The sequence below is a fragment of the Lepisma saccharinum genome, chromosome 21, assembly GCF_977018435.1.
Source record: "Lepisma saccharinum chromosome 21, izLepSacc3.1, whole genome shotgun sequence".
Classification (NCBI taxonomy): domain Eukaryota; kingdom Metazoa; phylum Arthropoda; class Insecta; order Zygentoma; family Lepismatidae; genus Lepisma; species Lepisma saccharinum.
Genome location: NC_139249.1, coordinates 58,398,111 through 58,420,663, shown reverse-complemented (window position 1 = coordinate 58,420,663; position 22,553 = coordinate 58,398,111). Strand labels below are relative to the sequence as shown.

The 22,553-nt window shown below is 37.6% G+C and overlaps 1 protein-coding gene across 1 annotated transcript; it reads left to right on the top strand.

Annotated features, from left to right (window-relative positions):
* The first annotated feature begins 8,233 nt into the window (after positions 1–8,233).
* LOC146004202 (uncharacterized) lies at positions 8,234–9,103 on the top strand. The gene has a single exon (XM_083142871.1). The coding sequence runs from the start codon at positions 8,234–8,236 to the stop codon at positions 9,101–9,103; it is 870 nt and encodes a 289-aa protein (XP_082998997.1).
* Positions 9,104–22,553: the final 13,450 nt, after the last annotated feature.

Below are 22,553 nucleotides of genomic sequence, written 5' to 3'. Positions count from 1 at the left end.
CCGAAAAAATAATTTCCAATCGTATCCTTGCGCATGCTACTCCGTTCCTCTCTCCCACTCAACACGGTTTTCTTCCTCATGCTTCATGTAACACAAACCTTGCTTGTTTGCTCACCAACGCGGTTAACTGCCTGAGTGCCAAGCAAGACATGGATGTCGTTTACTTAGATTTTTCTAAAGCGTTTGACTCTGTCCCTCATACAAAACTCATCCATAAAATTTCAAACAGATTCAACATTCACGGACCTCTTCTTAAATTACTATCATCTTACTTGCACAATAGAAAGCAAAAGGTTATCATATCTGGTTGCTCTTCATCATGGCTCCCTGTAGTTTCCGGTGTGCCTCAAGGAAGTTCTCTAGGGCCCCTGTGTTTCACTCTTTTCATGGACGATATTCATGAATATATTTCTCCAGAATGCTCAATTTTATTGTATGCTGATGACTGTAAGTTATTTAGAAACATCGCTTCAGTTGAAGACACTTGTTCCATGCAAGACAATCTCACACACATTGAACGCTGGTGCCAAGACTGGAATCTAAAAATAAATCCCGAGAAATCTGTTTTATGAGGTTTACCCTCAAATCCAATTTTACAGCACCATCCTATAGATTATGCAACAAAATCATCCCCTTCGTACAACAGCACAAAGATCTTGGAGTCATTTTCGACAGCAAACTCACTTTCAGCCACCACATAGATTACATAACTTCGAGAGCCATGAAAACCCTTGGGCTAATTTACAGATTCACAGATATCACACATGTTTCTGCCCTCAAAACCTACTTTACATCGTGCGTCGTACCTATTCTTGAATATGGTTCCTGTATTTGGTCAATGGCCTGTGATAGCAACATAAAGAGAACAAACAAAGTGGTAAATTTCTTTATCAGAATAGTCAAACATAGATGCCCAGCCCTTGCAAACTTTTCCAAACATGAAATTCTATCCACTCTTCAAATTCACGATCCTTCCCTTCGCCGTCAAGTTTCAGATCTAACATTTCTTTTCAAAATCATGAATGGACAATTTTTCACTAACGAACTCTTGCCACATCTTCACATCCGGATCCCACGTACCAACAGCAAATGCAACAACTTCTTTTATACAAAAGCTTCAAGTCTATCCCTAGAACAAAGGTCATTGCTCTATAGGCTACAAACAAGGTACAATACACTAAATGATCCTCCAGGCTTCCATCTATCTAAGCAGGCTTTCAGAAATGCGTGCATCAAGCAGCTGAAGAGAAATTAATATTTTTATACCCTTGTTATTGTTTTATTATTATTGTTTAATTTTTATTATTTTTATTGTATTATTCTTGTTACATATGTGTGCGTGCTTCTCATTTGTTAATTTCTATTTTTCTCGCTGTTGATATCCTGATATAAAATGGATTCTCTCTGTATTCAGGATTTCTCAAATAAATAAAAAAAAAAAAAAGTGTCTGCTAAATGCCTTGGCTAAACGCTGCAAAATAGCTTCCGAGGGAACAGCTCGCATCCACCTGTTCCACCAGCCCCAAGACGCATGCAGCGGCAGGACAAAGTGAATGTTGCGAGTGTTGTATGATCGACCGGCTGAAGACAAAAGATCTTAGTTCATTGAACTTTACAGAAAAGACAGCAAACCAACACCTATCCTAACCGAATTAGAAACTAAAACTAAATCATACACAAGGCATTTTCAAACAAGTTACTACAACTCTGTAACTGTATACTCTTCCAGTGGCAAATTATTATTGTCCTTGTTTGTTCCCGAGAAGGGAGTTTGGAACAGTTCGGGTTTTGTCACAATTTCTACAAATGTAGTGGACGCATGGACGTCCGCAGGATTTTTTCCAGGGAAAGCAAAGGAAGGCATTTTTTTCCAGGGGGGACAAGCAAGGTACCTTTTACCCAATAATAGTGTTGTACCCTCAAAAAAACATTGCTTAAATTTGAATTTATCATATTCATGCAATAATTAACACATATTATTGTGGCTGAAATGAAATTATATGTGACAAACATATAATTTTTGGTTGACTTTCATTTTCCGGGGGGGACATGCCCCCCCTTGCCCCTCTTCTGGACGCCCATGAGTGGACGTCATAAAAAAACTCGGCCATCTGATTGCCATTATTGCATTGAGGACGTTTGAATTACAATGCTCAACTATAAAAAAAAATGTCAACTTAATCTACAAATGTCCTCCTCCGTAGTCGAGCGGGTTCACTTGTCTTGAGATCGTTCGCTGCGGGACGGCGTAGGTTCGAATCCGGCTCTGGTCGGAATTTATTCGGTCTACTTATAGGGCCGGTGGCAACCCACCATCGTGAGGAAATTGGGAAGCTCCGAGTGAGTGAGCGTAACCCGGTCAAGAAGACCTACAACAACGGCTGGGGGTTCGTCGGGCTGATCACCCGTCACCCCAATACTGGTCTGAGAGCTCCACGCTATAACAGGTGACGGAGGAACAGTGTGGGAGGGAGACCAGCAGTCGGTAGGTAAGCCAAGGCCCTCCAAGGGTTGTAGCGCTGTGGGTTAAAAAAAAAAGTTATATCATATTTGCTTTAACATTGGTATTTTCATAATTTTAACGTGCTTCATGTATGTGACTTCTGAAATTTTTTAGCATATGTTTCGTATGTTTATTTGGTTCATTTGAACAAGGGTTGAATTTTACTTGGTCTACTGTATTATATTACGATAGGTATGGGAGGGGAGGGGGCAAGTGCATGTCACCTGTTCCCCTGCCTGATTTAGCACCGCACGCCACTAGGTGTAATAAAGTATGAACAGGCCTATTATGTTCACGGAAAAGTTTTATTAGAAATTTTTGCTTCAGCTTTACAACATTGTAAGGGCATGCAGTTAACAATCTTCATTCTTGTGCTTATTCCATTTTCTCTTGAACATGTGAATTCTCTGTGAACTGGTCAGTGTAGCCATATTGCAGCTCTTCTGAGTGGCGTGATGCACTGACAGGGCCCCCTGGAAAGAAATAAAAGAAACATATACCGCGTGAGGCACCTAAAAGTACCACCTGAAATAGCGAAGAAACCAGAAACAGTAGCAATGTGAGGTTTGCGGGAAACAATAATATCAAATGGGGCTCGTAAATCGGAGGTATGAGGTGGGTCGAAAAATACCGACAAATGGGGCATCTGGATCAAAGTCATATTTTTTTAAATGGAACGATATACAATAACATGCATAATATAAAAGAGCACATGCAGAGAAACAACGCCGTTGGTCTCATGCATCTACTGCACATAGGAACGAAGATATGGCCATGTGAAAATATGTAAACAAACTAACAAGTGGCCCACTTGACCGTCAGTACCACGGCATGTAAGACTTCTCAGGTGCGTGACAGAACTGCCTTTACGCAGAGCAAGTTTTGATAGCAGGTCCACGAGATCGTGTTAGTTCATAGCAAGCAGTCGTAGTGGTAAGAGCGAAGATTATTGTGTTCACAAACATAGAAAAAGCAGACATGATCCTGATTTATGGGGAATGCCAAAAGAATGCCTCAGAAGCCTACCGTGTGTACGCAGAGAGATATCCGGACAGACAACAGCCATCTCGACATCTGTTTGGTAAGTTATTTATTAAATTAAGAGACACCGGACGTGTAACACCACAAGCACGTGTGCGGAACAAGCCAACTACAGGTGAGGCAGGTGCAACAAATGTTCTCGCCGCTGTTGCTGTGAATCCGCACGTTAGCTCCCGTGAAATTGCCAGGGATGCTGGGATGAGTCAGCGAAGTGTATTGCGCATTCTGCATACACACAAGTTTCACCCATATCATATCTCCCTCCATCAGGAACTTCACGGGAATGATTTTGTGGACCGTGTTCGGTTTTGCACATGGATGTTACGACACGACACACCCGATTTGTCACGTATCCTCTTCACTGACGAGACAACTTTTACCAATCATGGAAATGTCAACCTAAGGAACATGCACTATTGGTCGGTGACAAATCCACATTGGCTTAGCCAAGTGGAACGCCAGGGCCCATGGAGTGTGAACGTGTGGTGTGGTATAGTGGGTGAACATCTCATTGGCCCTTTTTTTATACAAGGGACACTGAATGCTGACCGATACATACAGTTTTTACAACATGAACTGCCTGTACTATTGGAGGACATACCACTTCAGACAAGGAGGGAAATGTGGTACCAACATGACGGGTGCCCAGCTCACAGTGCAAGACGTGCTACAGCATGTGTGGAAAATACATTTCCAAATCGTTGGATTGGACGTGGAGGGCCTGTCAAATGGCCGGCTCGTTCCCCAGATTTGGCACCGTTAGACTTTTTCCTGTGGGGAAAGCTGAAGGACATTGTCTACCGGGATGTGCCAACAACTCCAGAGGATATGCAACACCGCATTACTGCGTCCTGTAGGGACATTCCCTATGTGAGGCTACATTCTGTGCAACGATCTTTGCGTGGGCGCCTCGTTGCCTGTATCGCAGCTGACGGCCACCACTTTGAACACACACTTTGACAGGTTTTCGCTTCTTACGCAGTGGTTCTTCGACATACTGTCATGGTCATTTTCATTATGCTGTAACACTGTCAAATACATGGTGCTGACGATGTCTACTGTATTTTTCTTCCTTTAACATGTTCTGTCTTCATCTTGTCCAATGGCTTCCGACATCTCATTCTTGTACATGCCGTGGTACTGACGGTCAAGTGGGCCACTTGTTAGTTTGTTTACATATTTTCACATGGCCATATCTTCGTTCCTATGTGCAGTAGATGCATGAGACCAACGGCGTTGTGTTTCTCTGCGTGTGCTCTTTTATATTATGCATGTTATTGTATATCGTTCCATTTAAAAAAATATGACTTTGCTCCAGATGCCCCATTTGTCGATATTTTTCGACCCACCCCATACCTCCGATTTACGAGCCTGATTTGATATTATTGTTTCCCACAAACCTCACATCGCTACTGTTTCTGGTTTCTTCGCTATTTCAGGTGGTACTTTTAGGTGCCTCATGCGGTATAAATAATTAATCAATCATCGCATGCATTTTTGTACATATTGTGGATTTAAGTTAATAGCTAGTCCTGTGTTCGAATCCTAATCTTTCTCCATCCTCCTTCCATTTTACATTTCATAAACACAATGTCACATGGATGTTGCATTATGAAATTAAAGATTTCCTAACCTCAAATTAGTGTCTTACAATGAATAATATTCAGCAAATAACTCCCCCCCCCACACAATTCATTGCACCATGTTTCGGGCAAACAGATCAATCAGATCCTGCATTGAAAACATTCAGGGTAAGCATTGTGCATATGAAAAATATATATTTTTACCTTTTCCAAATACCTAAGGAAACCGCTAAAAACATTTAAAATATTCCATTTCTTTCTTGGGCCCAAGATGGCTTCTCATATGCTTTCCTTAACACATACTAATGTGTTTGCCCAATTTTTTCCCAGAGTTCACTCTGTGATGACAAGTTGAATATCATCCAGTCGATTGTTACATGCCTTAAGAGCTCTACAAGCAAAGCCTAGTAGTGGTAACATCGTCACCTTGTAATGAAGGGGTCCTGGATTCGATACACGGTGGAGGCACATGGCTGGTCGAATCCCACTTTAAACTGTAAGTCCAGTCCCGATTAGCCTTTCTGTGCAAAGGTGGACTTAAAAGAACAATTTAATCAATAAATTATGGAAAACATTTCTCAACAACTTACTTAGGGGGGCCGGAACCATGCTTCGTGGGGTGACCTGTCTGTGGGCACTTCCTGTGGAGATGGAAAATCAGTTTTTGAGTTCTCACTCATAATAATAGGAATATAAAGCATATCTCATATGGAAATAGAAGGAAGTATCAGAAGAAGCTAAGCTATCAGAAGAGTTATTCTCTTACTCACCTAGTTGTCGTTGGAAGTGTCACCCTCCCGCTACTGCCTTTGTCGCCGGAGTACATAGTCAAGTCCTCCGGTTGTCGATGATCGTCTATTTCCAGTGAAGTTTTCTTCGGAGGGTGAATTCGTTTCCCTGGAATGGCTGAGGGCATAATTGAGCCCTCCGCATGTACTGACAGGGCCCCCTGGAAATAAATAAAACAAATACACGTTAACAATTGATCTATCATCTTTTCATTTTTGAACACATGCCACGCTTAGTACTCCAGCAGCTTGCTTTTTATACAGCGCATATGCAGAGGATACAATTCAGCTTATGTGATTGGACTGTGATAAAATAGGTATTATTGTTTTATCAAAATCCAAAAGTTCTGTGTATTCCTGTAAACTGTTTTTCTCTCTTGTTAATGAAGTTAAACTTCTAACCATGTGCAGAAGGAGTGAAAGAAGGAAAGAGAAAAGTGTCAAAATTTAGACTGTAGTCTTTGCAACTTCTTATTTACCGCCCCAAAAGAATTCTAAGTCCAGAATTCATAAACTTAGCAACGTTGCACTTCACTGCAAGCTGAAAGTAGCTAGAACTGGTATGGCGGAAGAAGAGCGAGCTAGGCCAGTTTTGCCCACGGATCACACCAAGGGACGAGAAGCGCGTGACAAAGAAAGTGTTGCATATGAACTGTGGCTTTAACAAGACAATAAATATTGTGATTTGAAAATAATTAGAGATGTGAGATTGATTAATTTATCTCTGCTAGACTAGCTACTCCTCAGTGCACATCACTGGACAAAAACCAAGATGTTTTGATTTGAAATGCCTTGGTTAAACATGAAAGCAACAACAGGGGCTAGATTCCATCAAAAGTGTGGGAATGAATTGATTAAATAACATCACCATAATTAAAATAACTATATATTGTCCCGCTTATATGTATAATAAAAGAAAAATTCATAACTTCCAAATAAACTGTCAGAATGATGTGATTGTTGTTTCATTTTAAAGAATGACTCAGAATTTTTTTTTAGCAACACATTCAGTGGTAGTTGCACATGTGCAGTAACTAGAATGTCTTGAAAACTGATATTATCAGTTTCTCAGTAGCAATTAATCATGTGGTAGCCAACTTTGAGTTGGTCCACTGCTTTGCATCCAAAATAATTATCTTATTTCAACAAAAAGTATTAGATCTAACAAACTTTCCAATAATTTTGCAATATTTCAAAACAACTATACTCAGACTTAGCTTAACGAAACTTGATTCTGCTCATTCCACGTGGCACACGATCGCCTCCTCCTACCTTCGAAATGACTTCTGGAATGCTGGAGCTCTTACTCTTTCCTTTCACCCCATGAAATACAGACCAATGTTAATTCCCAAGCACAGTGAATAAACTTTATAAACAACATTATACACTTGAATAGAATTTCTGCCTCCATGGGGAGTCGAACCTATGACCACCCTTGTTAATAACAAGCAGGCTACATCATCTCTATACCACGTTTGTTACAACCTGTCCCTCGTTCCACGCTAGCGATCGCTCGACAGTTTCGGTGCCAATGAGAAACGAGGAAAAATTCGTCTGCTGGGCAGCGAGGAGCGAATGGAAGACAGAAGAGAGGCGCTTACGCAAACGATGTTGCCACGTTGCGGTCTAACTCCCACGTGTCTTTTGTTTGTGTCTTGAAGAAGCTTCTTTTGTAAGCGTGGTGCTGATTAGTGTGGTGTGCTGATTTGTGTATTCTTGCATTTTAAAATATCCAGGATGGAATTTTTTCTGGTGATCTTTGCTTGTGTCGTTTTTGTGTTTAGTGTCATTTTAGCTGGAACAATCAGGAAGGGGAAACCACTGCAGTCGGATGCTAGAGAGTTGGTTACACGTGTTTATGCTTTCATGAAGGAGGAATTCGAAGCGTGAAAAAACAATAAGAGCTTTCTGTCGGTAAGTCTTGTTGTGGATAGGGCAGCCAAAGCAACAGGTCTTAGCAAAAAAACTATCCGACGAATTCTGAGAGAGAAGGAAGCGGCTGATGGTAGAAATTCTCCACTCAAGACGCCTGGAAAGAAGAGAAAAATATGCAAAGAAAAGGAAATGTGATGTGGATGATTTTGATTGTGATTACATATGACGCACAATATACAATATGTATAAAACTGATTGTATTCCCAGTGTAAGTGATATTTACAAACAAGTGAGGAGGGAAATAAATTTTGAAGGTGCTTTGTGGTCATTTAGAAATGTTCTTCGAAATATGGGTTTTGTATATAAAAAAAAATGAAGGCAGCAGAACTTTCTTAATGGAAAGAAACGACATTGTGGTTCGAAGAAATAATTTTCTACGGACAATGAGACGTTTGCGAGCAGCCGGTCGACACATTGTTTACACGGACGAAACGTGGGTGAATTCCGGCCATACCAAATCAAAGATATGGCTCGAGGGCGACAAACCACTCCCTGTAAACGTGCCTTTAGGGAAGGGTCAAAGGGTCATCATCGTTCACGCAGGGTCTTCGTTAGGCTTCGTCACAAATGCCTTACTCGTGTTTAGGTCCAGATCCACCAAAGATTACCATGAGGAAATGGACAGCGACAGGTATAAAAAGTGGTTCACGGATCAGCTACTTCCCAACATTCCTCCAAACTCTGTAATAGTAATTGATTATGCCCCATATCATTCAAGAGAAATTAATAAAGCACCCACATCAAAATCGAGAAAGGGCAAACTTCAGTTATGGCTACAGGAACACAACATTTTTTATGACTCTGATATGACGAAACCGCAACTTTATAAACTCGTGTGTGAAAACAAACCCAATTTCAAGCAATACGAAATCGACACGTTGGCACAAGTGATTGGCCATACAATAGTGCGATTGCCGCCATACCATTGTGATTTTAATGCAATAGAAATATGGTCACAAGTCAAAGGATACATTGCCAAACATAACACGCAATTTAAACTTTCGGCCATCGAATCGTTGTTAGAAACATCAATAAATAAAATATCAAAGGAGAATTGGAGCAAAGCTTGCACACATGTTCAGGAAACAGAAGAATTTTATTTCAATAGAGACCAACTAATGGATGATATTATTGATAGATTTGTTATCGATCTAAACACAGACAAAGACGATGACGATAGCAACGATGAAGATGATGAAGAACGAGGATCCCATAGTGAGGACGAATATCTCAGAGTGCAACCTCTCTGCTAAATTAAGGTAAGAAAATTCATTAATTTTGTTGCTTTTCCATTCTTCGTTCTAATTATTCTTATTTGCATGTTGTGTATATTTGTGCATTTCCTCGTATGTTATTCGCAGCCGTGCATTTCCACGTATTTAATTTGCAGCCGTGTATATTTGTGTATTTTCGCGTATTTTATTCGCAACTGTGTACATTTGTACATTTCCGTGTATATTACTCGCTGCCTGGCTTCGTTTTTCCCCAGCACGGAGTTCACGTGGTCTGCAGCGGCAACGCCGCATGGTTTCTGCTAGAAAAGCCAGCGATCAGGAAGCGCGGGAAGAGGGACAGGTTGTAACAAATGCGGTATAAGTAGCTGACGTTAAAATTAGCTACTAATTTGAAGAAACCAATGCACATATGTTGTCATGTCTATAATTTCCTCATGCCAATTTTTAAGTGGAAACGTATTCATCAAAAATCAAGAAACTGTGAAAGGAAAGAATGATCATCATTTCTATTGATGTTTTGTCACATTTTGTAAATGGTGTGTAAATACCTGTACCATGTTTTGAACAAGTAATCATAGAGGCAGTTGAACAGACCTCGATTGCCAAGGAACTTTAACCTTTTTCATAGACTGAAGAGAGAGAGAGAGAGAGAGAGAGAGAGGAAAGTAATATTCAACTTGTGAAACACAAAATAGGTGTGAAATTAAAACAATGGAAAATCTTACAACTATATGAACTGGCAGTAATGTCATAAAATTTCAATTGAAAACTGGGCACAGTCACTGATGATTATTGCAGCTGTCTGTAGATCCATTTTGGAGCTTTTGCTAGAGAGATTACGACGAGTGAAACCAGAGCTGCTTGAATCTGGTGCTTGATTCCTGCAGCATGGCAATGCCCCAAGCCACAAGGCGATTATTGTCCAACAGTTTTTGGCATGGAAACAAGTGATTGTGTTAAAACATCCACTTTATTCACCAGACTTGGCATTGGCTGACTACTTTTTTATTCCCCAAATTCAAATCCCACCTTAAGGGCCAATGTTTTGACACCATTTTGGAAATTGAAGAAGCTGTGGTGAGGTATCTAAACACAATCCCAAAAGAAGATATCAGCAGGGGCATCCAGCAATTGTACAACCATGTCACTAAGTGTGTAGACTTACGAGGGATGTGCATCGAAAACTAACCAAAGCTTATGGCCAGTCTCGCATATTTACACTTTTTATTAAGCCAGTCTTAAAACTTTGCAGACACACTGTGTAAATATAAGGCTGTAAATCATATGCACAGGTTTTATAGACTATAAATACACAGATCCAGTGCAGTTAGCTGGTTATATATAGGGTGTTTTTTTTAGAGTGATAGAACTTTGAATTGAAATAAAACACATAAAAAAATAAGTTTGAAGCCAATTGAGTTTTTATTTGAAAGATAACTTTCTGACATTTACTTTTTGAAAATAATTTCCGGCATATGTCCACCACGACTAGCTGTGATGAACCGGATTCGATCAGTCCAATTTTGAACCACTTTTTCAAGTAATTGGGGACGTATGTCGTTAATAACACGAGTTATGTTGGCTTCCAAAGGGTCAATTGTTGCTGGTTTATCAGCATAAACCAGAGACTTTAGATATCCCAAAGAAAATAAATAATCCAGTGGCGTTAGGTCCCATGATCTTATGAGGCTAATTCACTGACAGCAACGATATTTCTGAAGTGCTCTAAACGTTTGGCGAACAGAACATTGATTTTGGAAATATATTTCCACAATTTGTAAATGTTGTTGCGGCGTCAGTCTTTCCATGATCATTTGCCAATGCTCACTGATATGAAATGACAAAACAACATGTCATCAAAACAAAACAAATGACAGCTATCCCTATCGAAAGTTCTATCACTCTTAAAAAAACACCCTTTACATTAATTACGGATCTTAACAAATCGTTAAGGATGTTTGTGGAATGGTTGACATTTATTATGGGATTTGTAGAATATAAGTGATCATCAAAACTTTAAGAATCTTTGTAGAATGGTTGTAATTTAATATAGGATTTGTAGAATGTAAGTTATCAGACTTGATAACTTCTATGTCTGTACTTTGTAGGTGCTGGTTAAAATGTTATTGGTCCATCACAGATAATTAGTGATAGTATGTGTAATTGTATGCTTGTGGTCAAGATTTTTTTTTTTTTTTTTTAATACAATATAGTTATTTTACATTTTTATGTACCTGAAAAATACCTATTGAATGCTGTTCATTTACCAAGAATGTTTACCAAGAACAGATATATCAATGTGACATTATCAGTAGTTGTGCTGTCTAGTATGTTTGTGTAGTAGTTGTGCTGTCTAGTATGTTTGTTTTGTCTTGTGTAGTAGTTGTGCTGTCTAATTTGTTTGTGTTTGTCTTGTGTAGTAGTTGTGGTGTGTAGTTTGTTTATGTTTATATTGTGTAGTAGTTGTGGTGTGTTTGTGTTTATATTGTGTTATAGTTGTGATGTGTTTGTGTGTGTCTTGTGTAGTAATTGTGCTGTCTAATGTGTTTGTGTTCGTCTTGTGTAGTAATTGTGCTGTCTAATGTGTTTGTGTTTGTCTTGTGTAGTAGTTCCTCCATTCATATTGGGGGTTAGGCGTAGAGCTGACAACTGTGCACTGTAAAAAGCCATGTCAAGTATCAGCAATATAAGGCCATGGATGTTCCCAAAGTAAAATATTCCGGAGGTAAAATAGTCCCCCGTTCGGATCTCCGGGTGGGGACTACTTTGGGAGGTCCCTGGACTAAGGATAAGATCCACATTACGAATAAGGATATTAAATTAGGCACCTGGAATGTTCTGAGCCTTTACCGGCCTGGGGCATTTCAGTGTACAGTTAATGAGATAGTTAAGTATAAATTAGATGTAGTAGCTGTCCAGGAAGTTAGGTGGCCAGGAGAAGGGAATTGTAAAACTAAAAATTATACTTTTTTCTATGGTGGTACTGAAAATCATAATTTTGGAACAGGCTTTTTTATAAATAATAGAATTATCTCGACTCTTAAAACAGTAGAATTTATTAATGATAGGATATCATATGCAGTTTTACAGGGTAGGTGGTGTAAAATTATTTTAATAAACATACATGCACCAACGGAAGATAAAGATGATAACACTAAAGATGATTTTTATACAGAGTTAGAACAGGTCTTTGATAAATTTTGTCAGGTGACTGTAATGCACAGATTGGCAAAGAAGAGACATTTAAATCCACGATTGGTAAAGAAAGTCTTCATGAATTAAGTAATGATAATGGTATAAGATTGATTACTTTTGCAACCTCAAAGAATTTAATTGTGAAAAGTACCACTTTTAAACATAAAGATATCCATAAATATACCTGGTCTTCTCCAGATGGTAAAACTCATAATCAGATAGATCATATTCTCATTGATAAGAGAAGGCATACTAGTATAATTGACGTTCATACACATAGAGGTGCTGACTGTGCCAGTGACCATTATTTAGTAATTGCTAAATTAAGAGAAAGACTCTCAGTGATAAATCATAAGCAACAAAATCTAAAAGTTCTAAAATTTGATACAGGAAGGTTTTCTGATGAAAGAATTAAGAAAGATTACCAAATTAAACTATCAAATAGATTTGATGTTTTGCAGGATTTAAATGATGATGAAAATATAAATGAAACAGACGTAAATAAGAATTGGGAGCACATTCGTAAGGCAATAGAATCAGCAGCTAAAGAAAGTATAGGATACCATAAACCGAGAAAAAGTAAGCCATGGTTTGATAATGAATGTCATAATCTAATAGAAATAAGAAATCAGGCTAGACTTAGGTGGTTAAATAACTCTGATGATACAAATCTAAACAATTATAATAGAATAAAGCGAGAAGTTAACGGCACGTTTAGAAGTAAAAAAAGAAATTACTTGAAAAGCAAAATTAACGAAATTGAAACAAACAGCAAAAATGAAAATATCAGAGATTTATATAAAGGTGTAAATGAGTTTAGAAAGGGGTGGCAACCTAAAGTAAACTTGATAAAAGATAAAGACGGTGATTTTCTAGCTGACCCAAGCGATATTCTAAATAGATGGAAGAACTACTTTAATGACCTTTTAAATGTTCATGTAGGAGATAAATCAGAAGTAAATGAAGTCCACACAGCAGAACCTTTAGTTCCAGAACCTAACTTGACTGAAGTTAAGGATGGTATTAAAAGGCTAAAGAATAACAAAGCACCTGGCATTGATTTAATACCAGCTGAGTTAATTAAATATGGTGGAAATTCATTAATATGTCAAATACATAAATTAATTTGTTTAATATGGAATAAAGAAGAAATCCCTCAACAGTGGAAAGAATCCATAATTGTTCCTGTGTTTAAAAAAAGGTGATAAAATGAACTGCAATAATTACCGTGGAATTTCTCTACTCTCAACAACATATAAAATATTATCTAACATTCTTTTAACAAGACTAACCCCATATGCTAATGAAATTATAGGTGATTATCAATGTGGATTTAAACGTAACAGATCAACTACAGATCAAATTTTTCACATCAGACAGACACTTGAAAAAAAGTGGAAATATAATCAAAATGTCGATCAGCTATTCATTGATTTCAAAAAAGCATATGATTCGGTCAAAAGAGATACATTATATAATATATTAGTCGAGTTTGGAATACCTAAGAAGCTTGTTAGTATGATAAAAGTATGCACCAGTGAAACAGAAAGTAAAATTCGTGTGGGTATTAATATGTCTGACAAATTTACAATTCATGATGGGTTAAAACAAGGAGATGCATTATCTCCATTGCTCTTTAATTTTGCCTTAGAATATGCTGTTAGGAAGGTAAAAGAAACTACAGAAGGACTAAAATTAAATGGTGTGACTCAGTTGTTAGCATATGCAGATGATGTAGACTTACTGGGGGATGATGTGAATACAATTAAGAATAATGCTAAAATATTTTTCAAAACTGCTAAAGAGATAGGTTTGGAAGTTAACAAAGAGAAAACTAAATATATGCTTACAGGCCGAAACCAAGTGTTAGGTAATAATCAAAATCTAATTCTTGATAACGACTCGTTTGAACCAGTTTCCAAATTCAAATACTTAGGAGTAATATTAACAAATGAAAATTATATTAAAGAGGAAATAAAAAGTAGGCTTAATTCAGGAAATGCATGTTACTTCTCTCTTCATAAACTTTTGTCTTCTCGTTTAATATCTAAGAAACTAAAAGTTAAAATATACAAAACAGTAATTTTGCCTGTAGTATTATATGGATGTGAAACTTGGTCCCTTACATTGAAAGAGGAACATAAATTGAGAGTATTTGAAAATAAGATCCTTAGGAAAATTTTTGGACCTAAAAGGGATGAGGAGACAGGTGAGTGGAGAAGGTTACATAATTTAGAAGTACATAATTTGTATTCATGTCCAGATATTATTAGAATAATTAAATGAAGAAGACTTAGGTGGGCAGACCATGTGGCACAAATGGGAGAGGAAAGAGGAGTTTACAGGATTCTTGTTGGGAAACCTGATGGTAAGAGACCTGTGGGAATGCCAAGTCGAAGATGGAGGGACAACGTTGAGATGGACCTAAGGGAAATCGGTAGGGATGGAAAAGAGTATATAGATCTTGCTCAAGATAGGGAAAGATGGAAGGCCTGTGTTGCTGCAGCCATGAACCTTCGGGTTTAAGAAGGCTAGAGAGTTAGTTAGTTAGTTAATATGTTAACGAACTACAACCTATGAAAAAAACTATTTTCATGGTGGCAAAGGACATTGTTCTTCAAATCATTTTTGAAATATGAACCTGATTTTTCTCTATCATAAAGTGGAGATATGAGATGATACAATCCCTCGGCAAGGAACAATTTACGTACCTTACCACCAACATATTCAGTGGTCATGTTTAATCATACGAGCATTCCCCAGCTATCCTAAAAGCTCAAGAAAACAACTCCCTCCTACGATTTTCCTCTTCACACTACAATACACCTCTACAGAAATGTGTGTCATCATCCTTCAAACGGAGTACTTAAAATAACGTGAACAGTATTGGTGTGCTGTAGGGGATCGTGTTCACTTGCGGAATAGGTCATGGGTTCTAACCACCTTCTTTTTGGAAGGTAAACGGCCATGAACGAGAATGCTTATCTACATTTATGGGAAATTTCCATTGGTATTTATGAAATTTACGTCCACCATTTCCGAAAGACATTTTAATCATAGTAAGCAAGATGCAACGTGGAATGAAAAGAAACATGTGATGGGTAGTTTCAAACGCTGAATATAGCATAACATTTATGGTTGTATCATGGAAAATCCGATGTATATTATAGGTCCACCATGAAGAGAGCAAAGATCATCCTATTCGTATATTGTTGTTTTAAATTTACTCTATGCACAGATAGACTAATCGAGACTGGACCAACAGTTTAAACTGAAATCTGAACCAATGTGCAACATGCCTCCACCGAGTATCGAGACTGGAACCTCTTGATTACAACATCCTGTTTAAGAACAGATATTAATGACATGTAAGTTCTTAATGTGTGTTAACAGCTGAATGAAAAGAAAGGACTTGCTTAAAATCCTGCCAATCATGGGAAAATTAAGACAATGAGCAGAAGCATTGCTTGAAGTATGCATCGCACAAATATTTACAGTGATTTCGTGAAATCTTATATTACATTATTACAACACTTCATACTCGGTATATAACAAGGAAAAGAAATCAGGAGAGGGTGGGATTTCAACCTATGATATTTCGTTCTTGATGAAAAAAGTATAAAAGTGTGGTCATCTAATCAACTGCTCCAGAAGATTCCTAATTATAAACTCTGTAAAACATGTTGATCTCAGTTGAAACAACCTCGGGACAGAATTCCGAACCATCTTTCGATAAAGTGTTCAAAAAAAATTAAAAAAATATCTACACTAGGGTGGCACTGTAACTGAATGATCGAATTCTGTACTTACTGGAAATTTACCCTTAAGATGACACCACGAGTTGCATGTAACAGCAATTCGCGATGACTTTAGTATTTAGATGAAGAAATTTCTCTGGAACAGATTTTCTAACGTGAGGGTGCCACTGCATGTATGACAAAAGCAGTGACATGCGGTGACGTCGACACTTGGAGTAGCAATAAGTGGCATGCTCAAGGGGGTTGCGTTGGTGTGGGTCATACCCCTCCCCCCTTTAGGGCCCAGTATTCCTAAAAATAGAACGTCAATAACTGGAAAAGCTCGCAAAATGATGAATGAGTACTAAAAAAAGTACACGTAACCCCACCCCCATTCGAAAGTAACAAAGATTTGATTTGACTACTAAGCCAGAGATTCAAATCTCGGCTTTGCCATGGGTATTCTTTGAGTGTGTCCCTTCATCAATTATATTGTATCATCTTCGCGATTAGCCAAAAGTGGCGGAGAAGCGAAGTAAAATAAACCAAATCAAGCAATCAATCAATGATTTGACTTGATTTTTGTTACTTAGCACCACTTTTCTCTCACATTTGGTTAATTGCGAAGATGATACGATAAATTAATGAAGGGACAAACAGAAAGAACACCCATGCCCAGGTCGGAGTTCGAACCCGGATCTCCTGGTGTCGTAGCGTGCTGTGATAACCACTCCCCCACGGTTGGTTGATTTGGTGTTTTAAGTCCACTTTCTGCACAGAAACGAAACAGGTAACAAAACACACTTTTTTGTAGTTTCTTCAATAATATTCATTTTGCTTCTTGAGTTGTGAGATACATTTTTCATTTCAAATTATTTCATTATTCACTGCAGAGTACAACACAGGAACAAGAATGCACGCTCATCACAGATTCGAATCCCAGCCTGGATTGTTGGAGGTCCCTTCATCAATTTCATCATATCATCACTCATCCTCATTTTTGCAATAACCAAATGTGGCAGAAAAGTGAAGTAAAATAAACCAAACCAACAACAATATGAAATACGCGCTCTCTTGCCCAAATAGATACATCCGTTGGAGGCCAAAAGATTAGTATATTTAAATAAAATCCTACTAAAACAAGAGTGAGAGAGATCCTGAGCATATATTTGTAATTTAATCATTATATATTCCATATTTGAAAAGAAATTAAAATAAAAAAATAAAAAAAGCATAACATTATTGTCTGCACATAACACGTTCCCATTTCATAAATAATAAAACTACATCCCATAAGGTTCTGTAAATACAGAGAACATACATAAGTACTGCAGAAAATTTTCCCTTGAGTGCTTAGAGGATTTACAAAGGATCAAGGGAAACCAATCCCCTATCTGTCCTATAGGAGATAGACTGGGGGTCCTGAAACCACGGGCTTTCAACCATTGCAGTGGGGCCGAGGGGACAAGGGAGGTAGAAGCAGAAATCTTCTCTTTTCCTTCGGGTGACCGTTTCTACCATGGCATGGTGCTACCTTTTTTACCAATAGTGATAGGATCATCCGGCTTCGTTTGTCTGGGAGAGAAACTCAACAAGTTTTATTACCAACACAAAATACAGCCCCTGGCCAAATTATTATTAGAGGCACCTCCAAATTTTATGGAAAATTTTAAGGATGTTATTAGCTCGTCTAATTTTTTTGTTATTCTCTATTTCTTTTATTTATATTTTATTACATGAAATATTACATTGATTACATCTGAACCTTAACAAAAAACAACAATTATTTGATACATTAATAGTTACAAATATAATTTCTTACTGTGTTTCTTGAATATTAGCTATATAATATGTACATATGACTGGAAGTCAATTTTAGTATTTGGTTGAGCAGCCTTTGGTCTTTATTAGTGTTTGGATTCGTCTTGGCATACTATCAATGCATGCTTGTACTGTCTCTTTCATATGAGGATGGTGATTCCACACTTGAATTATTTTTTCGATGAGGCCAACTCTCGTCGTAATTGTTTGCTTTGCCACTTCTTTTTTCACTAGGTACCAAACATTTTCAATTGGGTTCATATCTGGAGAGTTTCCTGGCCAAGAGGGGCATTTTCACTCTGTAGAAACTGTTTTATTGATTTTGCGGTATGGCATGAGGCTCCATCCTGCATGAATACGAACGGTTCTCCATTTGGGAACCATTCTCTTACTTGAGGTAGCAACTTTCTTCTAAGCACTTCCCTATACTGTTCTTGCCTCATTGTTTCTTGAACCAAATGCAGACGTCCTGTAGCTTTGCCACTAATGACTGACCAAATCATAACTTTTATCGGATGTTTGACAGTCTGCACAAAATCAGGATTGTATTTTTCACCTGGATGTCTTCTCACAAACTGAGATTTATTCCCCAAGATTTCAAACGTGCACTCGTCACTAGAGCAAACAGATCTCCAAAAGTTCAAATCTTTTTCTTTGTAAGATTTTGCCCAACAAAAACGTTTACGAATCATAGCAGGGGTTAATTTTGGCTTCTGAGTGCCTTCAGGTTCATATCAGAGAGCCTACGCCTTACTGTTCTTTCAGATGCACGAACACCACTCTTTTCAAGTTTATCTTTAAGTTCCTTTGTACTTGCAAATCTATTAGTGAGGCAAATGTTCTTCAAACAGCGTAAGGATCTTGGAGTAAAAATTGTTTTACATCCACATCTGTCCTTCTTTTGTGGCTCACACTGTCCACCATATTCAATTTTCTTCTTTTTTCGCCTCACCGATGCTTCAGACACATCAGATCATCGAGAAATCTCATGATTAGAGAACATTTTTGTCTTTATTAGTGTCTTAATTTCAGCCATCTTTCTCGGTGTCAAGTCACTTTTTTTTTTACCCATGACTCCCTAATGTTAATAATTAAATTTAAAAAAATATACTGACACTGTACAAAAACAAAACCACTGCAAAATTTAGCACAAATACGATTCACTATTCGAAAGATGTCCTCGTCTCAACTCAGCTTGAATTGAACTGCGGCATGTTCGTTCAACAACAAAGACATTTGGTGTTGGTGGTATTGTTTGTAACAACAATACCTCCTCTTTTCATATTGTTCATTACGATAATCAAGGTTCAGCCACAAAGAGCCCTATTGCAACATTTTGAATGTGAAAAGTAAGCGAACTGTTAAAATTGTCCACTGTGTTGAATTACATTACTATGTATTATTATTACTATTACAATTATTGTTATCAATGTTGTGCAAGAAAATGCATTTGTACGTATTACTCGTATTTGCCAGGGTTCAAATAACGTACAGGAAATTTTTCAGATAGCTAATGGTGAATCTTGCATAATTTTTCCCTTCAAAACTATTATTTTCAAAAAAAATTGTGGTGCATCTAATAATATGGCCAGGGGCTGTAGTCAATGCACTCACCTTAATAGATCTCCATGTGTGCTTCTTTGGTTGCTTGACAAACATCAAGGCAGTACTCAACCTCCCCCCAGGTGTTTTGTAACATTTGAGCCATCACAGATTCACATTCTTTGCCGAAGATCGTCCAAGTCTTGTACTGGTGTTTGGTACATGAGAGTCTTGAGGTACCCCCATAGAAAGAAGTCTATGGGGTTCAAATCAGGGGACCTCGGGGACCATTGAATAGGTCCTTCCCTTCCAATCCAGTTCTGTGGGAAATGGTGGTCGAGGAAGTTTCTGACATTCCGTGTGTAATGCGGAGGAGCCCCGTTCTATTGAAATTTATATCCATGTGGTATACGGCTTACAGTATAATGTTCCAACATTTCCAAGTAGGTGTTTCCTGTAACTGTATCCTCTTCACAGAATCATGAGTCAACGCACCCCACACATTTAATTTGGGACTGTTCCATTCATTTTCTACCACAAAGTGGGGATTTTCCTGACCCCATATCCTGCAATTATGTCTATTCACTTTACCTGATGTATGGAAAGTGGCTTTGTCAGAAAATGCTACACGTTTTAGGAATTCATTGTTTTCATCAATGCACGGTAACATTTCAATAGCGAACTCCTTCCTTCAAGGTCAGTCATTACGATTCATTTTTTGAACAAGTTGTATCTTGTAAACTCTAAATGCAACCTTTTGTGTACAATGTCATGCACAGTTGATCGAGGGATTTGAAGTTGTTTACTTGCCCATCTAATCTATTTTCGTGTGCTGGGTTGAAAAGCTTCCCGAACCGCCTCCACTTTTGACTCACTCACACGTTTCATGCCTTTGAACCCTAAATTGACTGATTTGTACCAAAATTTTGCTTTTTTTATTTACCAAAGGGTATTGATTGATTGATTGATTTAGTTTATTTTACTTCGCGTTTTGTTCCTCTTGGCTAATTTGCGAAGATGAGGATGAGTGATGAAAGGATGAAATTGATGAATGGACATTCACAAACAACCAAGCCCGACCGGGATTCGAACCCGGGACCCTTGGCATCGCAGCGCGATGTGCTAACCGCTCGGCCACAGTATCGGGCACCAAAGGGTATGCCTCTAATGATACAATTGGAGTGGAATATTTACATAATATTATTAATCAATATTTTAAACAACTTTTAATTGTTACAGTTTTCAAGCATCAGTATCGGTTTATTTGTTCAAAGTGGTATCTCCTCAGCCTTAATTATAACTGTCATGTAAACACAAGATCCATTTTTAATATTATATTGGTGAAAAATACATTATAATTTTGAATTTTGCAACATTTACAATATAATTTACACTCAATCACTCAATGAAAATGTTACTCTACATATGAGAAATCTGGACTCTGGAAAAGTATCAACCAGCATGGGGGATGAAATTTGTTAGAGTGATTTATTTTACTTTATTTTCCAGAAATTTCACAGACAGCACTCTTCCAAATTGTTATCACTAATACAATTTTGTTGTTTGATATTTTTTATGACCAGTTGACCATAACTTTTGAACTGCATGAATGATTCTAAACAAAAAAAAAATGTTATTGAGAGTCTATATTGATAATGTACTTGCCAACAAATATCATCATGTATCTCCTTTTCTTCCCTCCACACATTTAGGGGCTGTTCCTAGCCCCAATAGCACCTCGCTTTGGTATTCCATTGCACTCTGGGAACTACAGCACAGCCATGAATACAGGAGTAACTTCCACAGATGCTACTTTCACCATTGGCAAGCCAAAAGTGAATGGCAGTCTGTCTGTCTTGGCAGATGTAAAGAATTTGAAATCATAATCTCCCTTCCCACTTCAACAGACTTAGGACTGCCAGATGGTACTTGCAAGTGCTGATAACATCTGAACAACCTCAAAAGTGGAAGAGTTACCCAAGTTTCTGTGTAACATTTAATTTTAATTTGTAATTATATTTGAATTAGAGTTGAAATATGATGAGGCAGACCCCAAGTGAAATTTATCAATCCATGATAAAAAAATACCAGCTTTTGACTACTTATTTTTTATATTTCTTGCAAGTACCATCTGGTGTGGTTAAAAATTATGATTTCATTGTTTTTTTAAAAACAGCAAGCATCACAAAAATCAATTCATTGAAAATATCAAAATTATAAATAAAGACACAATTAAAAGTTCAATTAAAAAACAGATTCTGAAAATGTAAAAATGTTCATTAGAAATCTACTTAAGTTAAAAACGTTACAATTAACCATGAAAATATGATTATATGATTCTGCAATTGCAAATTTTTTATTACCCCCAAAAATTCAAAGATCCTGTATTGGAAACAAAAACATTAGAACACAACCATAAAATTTGATCTTAACACAAATAGTATGCACAAATATATTATAATATTTATAAATTTGAAACTAGATTACATGAATAATTCATTATGCAACTGACACTAGCGAAAAAACTAAGACTATCTTATTTACCCGAATTCCATTTTTGGAGTAAGGTGGTTGTGAGTTGTCTGTTTGCAGATAGTGTAAGGTTCCTTAAAATATATACTTAACCTGGTAGAAAACAATCTATGTCTATGCACATAACACCTTATAATTTATTACCAACCTGTAATTTTCTTCAGGGTACTCAATCCAGTGGCTATCAATGGACCTGAAAAGAGAAAAACGTGTAGTAAAAAAAATAATCCAAAAGATACTAATATGTCTACCTGAAATAAAGACAAAATGCATAATCCTGCTACACTGCCAACCTCCAGAATTCCTTCTAGTGTTCATCTGGAGATCGGCTACTCTCTCCCTACCCACCAATCCCTGGAGTAGAACCCGCTCTGAAGGTGAGCGCTGGATGTTATGAGACGTTAACAGCTCGCAGGTAAACACCCTGTCTTTTTTTCAGACAGACATCCTAAAATAACAAGAAGAGAGAATGGAATATTATAGAAAACTCACCACAATTCTCCTGGTACATCCTGTGATGGAATTTAACCTGAAAAAGAGAAATACTTGTAGTAAACAGAATGAACCGAAAGATACTAATATGTCTACCTGAAATAAAGACAAAATGCATAATCCTGCTACACTGCCAACCTCCAGAATTC

What these genes read in the sequence shown, in the direction of transcription:
- LOC146004202 (XM_083142871.1), top strand. Translation starts at nt 8,234, where the DNA reads ATGAGACGTTTGCGAGCAGCCGGTCGACACATTGTTTACACGGACGAA.